The 9,906-nt window shown below is 39.2% G+C and overlaps 1 protein-coding gene across 1 annotated transcript; it reads left to right on the top strand.

Annotated features, from left to right (window-relative positions):
• Window positions 1-446: 446 nt before the first annotated feature.
• Window positions 447-1,415, top strand: LOC106984863 (prostaglandin reductase 1-like). Its single transcript, XM_053223723.1, has one exon. The coding sequence runs from the start codon at window positions 470-472 to the stop codon at window positions 821-823; it is 354 nt and encodes a 117-aa protein (XP_053079698.1). The 5' UTR covers window positions 447-469; the 3' UTR covers window positions 824-1,415.
• Window positions 1,416-9,906: the final 8,491 nt, after the last annotated feature.

Below are 9,906 nucleotides of genomic sequence, written 5' to 3'. Positions count from 1 at the left end.
ATACACAAACATAAGAGAGATACTTACAGTCTAACTGGGATGATAATACCAACATATGTACAAAATCAAGAAATAAGCAATATTTTTCTATGGGTTAATTGTGTGGTTTACTATAGCATTTTTGAATAGGAGAGAAGAGAGGTATAAATAAAAACTGAAATAATTATGAATGCTTACATGAAGGAAATGATGTTAGCCAGATATTCAAAGATTTGAAAAGGTACAGCAAGGAGTGAAAAGTGCAATATAGACAAGGCACTTAATGAGGTAAAAGCAAGGGTGAGGAAGAGTCTTCAATAACTAGAAGATAAAAATTATCTTTGCTTCATAGATGTGCACGAATGACAGTAAGACTGCCTAATATCATAATCTAAAATTATAAGAGAACATGTTTATCAAAAGGGAACATTACAACCCCGAACACCTTCTCTAGCTAGGTGGTGGAACCCACGGACTCTTGAACTTCAGGATGGTTTATGCTAAGAGCCGGACCCTGAAGAAGCACGTCGAAGGCAGCCCCCCTGGTGGTAACTTGGAGTTGAAGACAGTTGAACTCCCACCCTTCAACAACGGAGAGGTCCTGCTGCAAGCTTTGCTCCTCGCTGGGGATCCTTACCTGGGAGTGGCAGCCAAACGACTGAAGGAGGGTGATGCGATGACGTGGCAGCAAGTGGTCAGAACTGTGGAAAGTAAAAACTCAGCCTTCCCAACAGGAACTATGGTAGTGGCTTCTTCAGGCTGGACAACTCACTCCATTTCTGATGGGAAAGATCTGGAAAAACTGCCTGCAGAGTGGCCAGACATTTTAACCACAAAACAGTAGAGTCTTTGGAAGAAACTTTGAAAAAAGCCTCTCCTGATGGTTATGATTGTTAGTTTGATAATGTAAGTAGAGAGTTTTCAAACACCGTTATCCTCAGATGAAGAAATTTGGAAGAATTGCTATATGTGGGGCCATCTCTGTATATAATAGGCCCACCCCCAGAGAATATTCTCCATCAGCAACTCCACACGGTAGGGTTCATTGTCACCCACTGGCAAGGAGAAGTCTACCAGAAGGCTTTGAAAGACTTGCTGAAATGGGTCTTATAGGGTAAAATCCAGTACCATGAATACATCACTGAAGGGGTTGAAAACGTGCCAGCTGCATTTATGGGAATGCTGAAAGGCAGTAATTTGGGGAAAAGCATAGTGAAAGCGTGAAAAAAAAGTTACATGGAATCTAGAACTCATTTGGATGGTTACCACATGTCTTTTTAACCATTTAGTAAAAATATATACTACCTTCATTATCTAAGAAATTGCAATGAGTTTGGTCTACTTAATAAAACACATTTAAGTGGGGAAATAAAAAAAGGGAACATTAACCTCTAAAAAACGATTGTTAAAATAGAAGTCATTGCTTAAATAAAGCAACATATGATTTTTAGCCTTGAGTATTTGTAAGTTTTGCTTACATACTACTGGGTTCAAAATGGTTGAATAGAAGCATCCTTCAAACGACTACAGCAGGGGCTGGGAACAGAGTGTGAGGTGGTGGGGAAGTATTTTATATGAGAATGTTTCATGCTGTTTGCATTTTTCCCTGTTGTGGGGTATCCAGACTTTTTTTTTTTTTAATTTTCAGTTGGGACTTTAATTAGAATTCCTGCTAAAAGGATATTGAAACTGCCTTCCCTGCATCAGAAGGCATTAGGGTGAAGAATGCAGAAAATAGGGATGGGGACACCAGGGCTCAGATAGGCTCTAGAAAGCAGAGGTGATGAGTAGAAGGAATTTGGCAAAGCCTCTTTGAGGAATTTGTTCATTTAAGTCCTGAACACTGAGAAAGGAAACAAAGACTAAAGAGTAAATGTTCTGACACTGTGATGACATGCCTTTGCAGGTGACATGTAGGGGACAGAAACAGCCTGGACACAAAGGCCATCAGTGGAACTAAAATAACACAAGATGACAAATCCACATCAGACCTAAAGCAGGTTTATTTGACTCTCCATTTTGGGTTGAGAGATTTTACCAGGTCTCTAGTGGGGAGAAATTATAATTACAATTAGAACCTCGCTTTGGGGCGCCTGGGTGGCTCAGTCGGTTAAGTGTCAGACTTCAGCTCAGGTCATGATCTCAAGGTCTGTGAGTTCGAGCCCTGTGTGGGGCTCTGTGCTGACAGCTCAGAGCCTGGAGCCTGCTTCGGATTCTGTGTCTCCCTCTCTCTCTCTGTCCCTCCCCTGCTCACACTCAGTCTCTCTCTATTTCTCTCTCAAAAAAAACCAAAAACATTTAAAAGAAAAGAACCTCACTTTACATTACTTACAGTTTTGTGTCTATAATTAACCTTTAATTAACTGTATGATAACGTATGTACAATTCTCATTTAAAAATGTTACCATTCTTAGCATTCTTTTTCTGTCTTCGTGAAATTGTCCTGAATTGAAAAAAAAATCATTTGAACTCTGCATAGTATTTATTTTCAAATTTTTTACTTTATTTCATGAATAATGCAAAAGGGATTTTTCTTTTTATTTTTTTGAGAATGGCAATGATACTCAACGAATATTTTTTGATTGTTATAATTAAGATTCTCTTGCCCACAGTGGGGTAAACTGGGTAAATGGTACCACAGAGAGAAATTTGCTTCAGAAAGGCTTTTTTTTCTCACTGGATATGCTACAGATTACAGAAGGAATTTCGATTTTCTGAGTGGCGGTTTTCTATATAGTAGAGTTTGTATGCTTAACAGATTAACTGCTTTTAATGTTATTCTTTCTCCCAGGATTCAGGAAGGAAAATGACATAATAGATTTTTTTTCCCGAGGACCACAGTAAACCTCCTTAGTCAAACCCAGTTGCTCCTTGGGAGGTGAAGAGCGAACTAACCTATGTTTCTACAAGTTACAAAATCATTTACATTTATTACCCATGCACAGTGAGGCCCCAAAGCCTCAGAGCTATGATTCTCCAAATCACTGCATTCTAAGCTTGACTGATTGGTTTAAAAGCTTGTGAGAGATTTATAATGATTCACTGTGTAAGCCAATGATTTTATATTTAAGGCAGGAGACTGCTTATAAATGATAGAAAACTTTAGATTCTCCTTGGACTCAGCAGGTGACCAACTGTTTTCATAAGTTTAGATAAAAACAGCATTTTCTTTGCACTGTTTGAACTCAAAATTTATAAAGTGCACATAATTGAAAGGTATGTGAGCATTATAATATTGGCTCCCCATTTATAGTGCTACCTTTGGATTATTTGGCTATGTTAATATCTGTGTAGATTGACCACAGGAACCTAAAAAGTCCTATTGGTTTTTGAGAATAAACTGTAATTGCTACCCTGATATTAATATCTATTGTTATTTAAACAACAGATGTTGTTGTGCTTTACCTTGGAACAGTTACTAGGCTTAGTTCACTGTCATGTTTGACAACATTATAGCAGTACCTTTTACTGTTTAAAAGTTGATGGGGGGTGGTGAGGGAGAGGGGAAAATGGGTGATGGGCATCGAGGAGGGCACATGCTGGGATAAGCACTGGGTGTTGTATGTAAGCGATGAATCACAGGAATCTACCCCCAAAACCAAGAGCACACTGTATGCACTGTATGTTAGCCAACTTGACAATAGATTATATTAAAGAAAAGTTCATACAAATAAATTGCCATTATTTAAATATGGTATTGAGATAGATGAAAGAAATAAGGTTAATGGTGTATCCATGTAAAAACATATTAAACTTTGTATGTTTTGCCTTGTTTAGTCCACGAAAGGAATTTGAGATTTGTGAGGAAGACCAAATATTTTAATTAGGATGTTATTAAGAATAATAAAGTTATTATGGGTACTTAAAGGAGAGAAGCCCAGAAATAGCTATTATATCAACCAGTTTGTATATTTCCCACCAGGAATACTGAAGGCACCAACTGGACAGAGCACGGCAGTGCACAGAGTTGCGGTTTCTAAAGTCCTTATTAGAAGAAAATTAAGTCACACTTGTCATCTAGTTTGCCTCATTAACGGCTATTCGAATCGCCCTGTTCTCTCTCCATTTCACAACCAAGTCCCTCCAGCTGGTCTCCCAGTCTCTTGCCTCTTCCATTCCTCCCACCATCCACCTGCCTAACTCACAAGTGGCTCTCCATGGCTGCCTTGTCTCTAGGCTCCCCAGGACAGCACTGGTTTCCCCACACAGCCTGGGGATGCACAGTTTTATTTTATTTTATTATTTTTTAAAAATTTATTTATTTTAAGAACAAGCGAGCACAAGTGAGGGAAGGGCAGACAGAAGGATAGAGAGAGAGAGAGAGAGAGAATCCCAAGTAGGTTCCGCACGCACTCAGCTCGGAGCCTGATGCATGGCTTGAACTCACGACGTGAGATCATGACCTGAGCCAAAACTAAGTCAGCTACTCCGTGGCCTGAGCCACCCAAGACCCCCTGTCTTTTTTTTTTAATTATTTATTTTGGGGAGAAAGAGAGTACAAGTGGGGGAGGGGCAGAGAGAAGGGAACAGAGGATCGAAGCAGGTTCCACACCAATAGCAGTGAGCCCAACGTGGGCCTGAACTCTTGAACCACCAGATCATGACCTGAGCCGAGGTCAGAGGCTCAACTGACTGAGCCACCCAGGCGCCTCCAGGACCTCCTGTCTTATTTTAAATTAATGCCCAGTATTACCCCAGTATAGCTTAGGTAGTATTTAAGAGCACAACCCTTACACTCGGACCAGCTTCTAATCCCCGTTCTTTCACCTGCTGGCTGTATTACTTTGGCCAGGTCTCTTAACCTCTCTGACCCTCAGGTTCCTTGTTTGTAAAAGTGAAAATAATATCTACCTGCAAAGATTTGTGATGAAGACTAAAAAGGTTAATTTATGGAAAGTGCTTAGCACCATACTTTGCAGGTAGTAAGTGCTAAGTAAATCATTACTATTATTAAGCTTATTTCGATAAATTTAGATTATTAGATTAAAATTAGATGATTATGATTATTAGACTAGATTATGATTATTAGATTAAAATTAGACTGCACTAAATTTCTTACCCTAATTGAGTAACCTCCTCCCATCCAAAGTAATTTTCCTGACACCCCTTTATCATGGGGTCTACTCTTTCTCCCAAATGTCTATAGTCCCTTTTTCTTGAAGTTCTTATTCTGTACTTATTCCAGCTTATTTATCTCCATATTGTGTGCATGAACACTATGAAAGACTTGCTGAAGTTCAAATATACCATGCCAATGGATTTTCTGACCTACTAATAGGTCTTATTCAAGAAAGAAATGAGGCAAGTCATTCTTGGTTACTTCACATTGTCTTCTAGGGACACCCAAACATCCGTTTAGTGCCCCCTGAAGTCTTGCCTTGTTGATAGCTGCCTGCTTTCTATGTAACCTCCAGTGACTCTACTGACTGCTTTTGGGCTTGATGTATAGTAGGTGCTCAATAAATGCTAATTGACTTGGTGAATAAATAAAATTGGCCCCAGGTTCAGGATTCTTCAACAGATAGTGAACCTTTAAATGCAGAGGCCACAAATTATTAAGTTTGTATCTCCATGTCCTGGCACAGTCCATGCTCCACAAGGGTTGAAATGGAGTGACTCAGCTGGTAGGAAATGTCTCATTTCCTATTCGCAAAGAACATTCTTCATAGTGCGCTTGGTTTGAGGAGAAGCTTGTGCTTTTGCCACCGTGCTCAGTGGGTATACCATCTTCTTGAGGGAGGGTCATGTGTAAACTCCATTTCTTCCACAGACCCTTCACCCAGGATCTCTGTCATCTGGTTTCTTCTCTCCCAGCTCTGTTGATCTGTTTTCTCCCCCACTTTTTAAAATGTAAAATGCATATAACATAAAATTTACTATTTTAAACTTTTGAAAGTATATAATTCAAGGCACTTAATGGCATTAAGTACATTTACTCTGTTGTGCAACCACCAACACCATTTCCCTCTAGAACTTTTAATCATCCCAAACAGAACTCTATACCCATTAAATATTCCCTATTCTCCTCCTATCTCCAGTCCTGCAGCCTCTAGTCTATTTCTGTCTCTATGAATTTTCCCATTCTAGATAACTCGTGTAAGAGAAATAATACAACATTTGTCCAAAAAGACAAATGTATCTGGCCTCTTTCAGTTAACATAATGTCCTCATTGTTCATCCATGTTGTGTAGCATGTGTCAGAATTTCATTCCTTTCTAAGGCTAAATAATTTCCATTGTATGTGTAGGCTACATTTTGTTTATCAGTTCATCTTTTGATGGACATTTGTATTGTTGCCACTTGGTGCTATTATGAATAATGTTGCTATGAAATTGGTGCACAAATATTTGTTCAAATCCCTGCTTTCAATTCTTTTGGGTATATACTTGGTAGTGGAATTGCTGGATCATATGGTAATCGTGTGTTTTACATTCCTGCCACAATGCATAAGGGTTCTAATTTCTCCACATTCTCTCCAGTATTTGTTCTTTTCTTTTCTTTTCTCTTCCCTTCCTTCCTTCCTTCCTTCCTTCCTCCCTCCCTCCCTCCCTCCCTCCCTCCCTCCCTTTTCCTTACTGTTTTTTTAAATGTTTATTTATTTTTGAGAGAGAGAGACAGAGAGAGAGACAGAGAGAGAGAGACAGAGAGAGCGCGAGCAGGGCAGGTGCAGGGAGAAAGGGAGACACAGAATCCGAAGTAGGCTCCAGGCTCTGAGCTGTCAGCACAGAGCCCGACAAGGGGCCTGAACTCACAGATTGCAAGATCATGACCTGAACTGAAGCCAGACATTCAACCGATTGAGCCACCCAGGTGCCCCAGTTCCTTCCTTTTTCTCATTCTCCTCCTCTTCCTCCCCCCTTCCTCCTCTCCTTCCCCTTCTCCCCTCCCCTCCTCCTCCTCCCCTTCTCCTCCTGTCTATCTCCTCCTCTTCCTTCTTCTTTGATAATAGCCTTTCTAATAGGTGTGAAGTGGTATCTGTTTGTGGTTTTAATTTTCATTTTCTAAAGATTACTCATGTTGAGGATCTTTTCATGTACTTATTGGCCATTTGTATGTCTTCTTGGATGATCTGTTGTGATAGCCACTGACACTGTCCTAGTCAGATTTGGTGGTTATCTCTTAGCTGCTAGCCTTCTTGATATATGTTGCTATTTACTTGTGCATCAGTGCTTTTTTCTGAACTCAGGGGCATCTCAGTGTTTTGACCAAACAGGTTACCATGCCCTCCTCAACAATTACTTTTTGTCCTCTTTTACCTGTGTCTTTTCTTTATTACCTTTACTAGATAGATGTGAGTGACCAAAACTCAGGGTCATATTGTTCCACTCCTGGTACTTTCTTCCTCATTGTATATTTGAAGACAATCTTTTAGAACTCTCAAGTTCTGGACAAATACCTTCAGCTGTCTCTAGTACATCTGTCCATAGGCATATGACTGTTACTTCCAGCTCAACATCTGTGCTACTTATCTTGTTATCCTGGTCTCACCAACTCTCTCCCAGTTTCCATCACTGTCTTGATTTTTACCTTTGCTTTATCTTTGGCTTGGTCTTTGTTTCCTCTGTCTTCCTTCTCCGGATTCAACTCGTCATCAGCTCTGGTTTATCCTTTCTTCATAGTTTTCAACTTTATCCCGAGGAGATGCAAGCTAAAACATTCCCATGATTGGTGGACACACTTTCTATTTACTTGGTAATTCTTTTGTGAAAGGATTGATTAAACTGTTTATACCTGAAGTGAGGAATGCTATTGTGTTGTTCAGCACAATGCCACACACAGGGGGCATTTTCCATAAATATTTGCTGAATGATTTGACTTCCCTTTGACTCTTGAACGTTAGTCAGCATACAAGTCTGTAGTAATTTATGGTTAAATTTCATCTTAACACATACTAGGCTTTGGAGGAAAAAAGTGTGAGTTTCAGAAAAATACAAAGAAGGTACAATTAACTTTTCCTGGGATGTGCCACATACTAATGTCTTAAAAATGTAAATTACACTCTGTGCTTTTTAAATGTTATATTTAAAAGGTTTTTAAAATTTAAAATGTGTCTAGGAGTGCTTACATTTGGTATCAAATATAAGTGATTAATAATTCCATGTTCTCGGAATTCTTGATTTGTTTCCTGTGTCAGAGATTTGAGACTATTAAGAGGCGATTAGGGAGGGTATCCTTGAAGTCTCCTTCACACCAGAATCTCCCTTTTTTTTTTGGTTCACTTAACTTAATGTGGGAGTTGCTTGTGATATTTTCTACATTTCACCTTCCGAGGTTATGGGCCCCATTCATATGCCATATCTCCCTCTCAGATGAGTAAGTATGACTTTCATGAATTTTTCTTCACTTGTAGAATTTAATTTACATGAATAATTAGGAAAGAACCAAGTGAAACTTCCCTCTCCCCAGGCAAACAATCTTGTGAAGAAAATCAACGGCAAACTTTTCCTTTAATATTTTTTCCCTTTGCATCTTGAAATTTATTGCTTGCTACAAAGAAGCAAAATAAAAAGAAATATAGGGTACTACAACATACTGCTCTTTTGCATATTGATATCTGAATAATTACCTTAGGGCATATTGAGTTATAATACGACACACTATTCTCTCAGGACATTATCTTAAAATATTTTACTTATTTAGCATACAGCTCAATATTTTAGAATTATGTAAAGAGTATAGTTGTTAACCGACACGGAGTGCGCTGGCAGAAACAAAAAATAAGAAGGACCTAAGAGGCAAAGGAGGTTGTTCTTAGCATGTTACAGTATTTAAATGCTGTGGCAATACAGGTGGTCAATTACAACAGCCAACCTAGAACAAGAGAAGAAGGCTGTAATTCTGTACAGATGTTTACCATGTGCCTATTTCTCCTTTAAAGGGTATTTCACATGGAATCCTGTTTGACATTCGTACCTGTAATCTTGGCTAAGTCCCATAAGCCACACGGTCAGCAGTCAGTATTCTGGTATAAAGGCCTGAGGTAGATACCAAAAGAATAGTGCCTGAAACTAAGAACTATAAATGCTCATAATATGAGTCAATGGCCAGTCGAGGAATTGAACACAATAAAACATGGGTGTGTAATGCAGGCTGATGCAGGTTGTGTCGTTACTATTGTTGTACTGAAACCCAGTGGCCTGTTCCTTAGAACGTGCTCCAAGAAGTCTAGTTGGGATGTGTCTTAGTCGGCTGGGGCTGTGATAACAGAACATACAGCTTGGGTGTCCTATAAACAACAGAAATTTATTTCTTGCAGTTCTAAGGCGTAGAAGTCTAGGATGAAGACACCAGAATGGTCACTTTCTTGTGAAGGCTCACAACCAGTGCTTTCTCACTGTACCCTCACATGGGGGAGGGATCTAGGGACCTCTCCGGAGCCATTTTTTACAAGGCACTAATCCTCTTGATGAACCTCCACTCTCATGGCTTAAGCACCTGCTTAGGTGGCAAAGGCCCCACCTACTAATATTATCACATTGGGAGTTAGGATTTCAACAAATGAATTTGGGGGAACACAAACATTCAGGCCATTGCAGGATGTATGTTTCCTAACAATCTTAGGACAAAATGAAAGCCCAACAATGCCAGAAATATCGTGGCAAAGATGAACATATGGAGGCTTTTAGTTTTGCCATTCCACTGGCGATGTGACTGTAACCAAGTGATTTAAATTCTCTTACTCCCAGTTTCCTCACCTATAAAATTAACTGTGTGAATTACATGAGATCATGCAAGGAAAGTGTTTGTTTTATTTCCTGATGTTATTACTATTGTTGTTGTTGTTATAATGGGACCAGATCTTACATTCATAGAAGAAAATTACTACTGGTAGACGATTAATTGCAACTGTTAAATCGTATCATGCATTCCACACAAAAGGGTAAAATGAAGGAAAACAAAAACAAAAATAAACTATTGGGACTACAT

This window comes from Acinonyx jubatus, chromosome A1 (assembly GCF_027475565.1).
Source record: "Acinonyx jubatus isolate Ajub_Pintada_27869175 chromosome A1, VMU_Ajub_asm_v1.0, whole genome shotgun sequence".
In the NCBI taxonomy this organism is placed as follows: Eukaryota; Metazoa; Chordata; class Mammalia; order Carnivora; family Felidae; genus Acinonyx; species Acinonyx jubatus.
This window is presented reverse-complemented; position numbering and strand designations above follow the sequence as displayed.

Excerpts from the sequence above, each read along its gene's own strand:
- LOC106984863 (XM_053223723.1), top strand. The coding sequence starts at position 470 with ATGGTTTATGCTAAGAGCCGGACCCTGAAGAAGCACGTCGAAGGCAGC.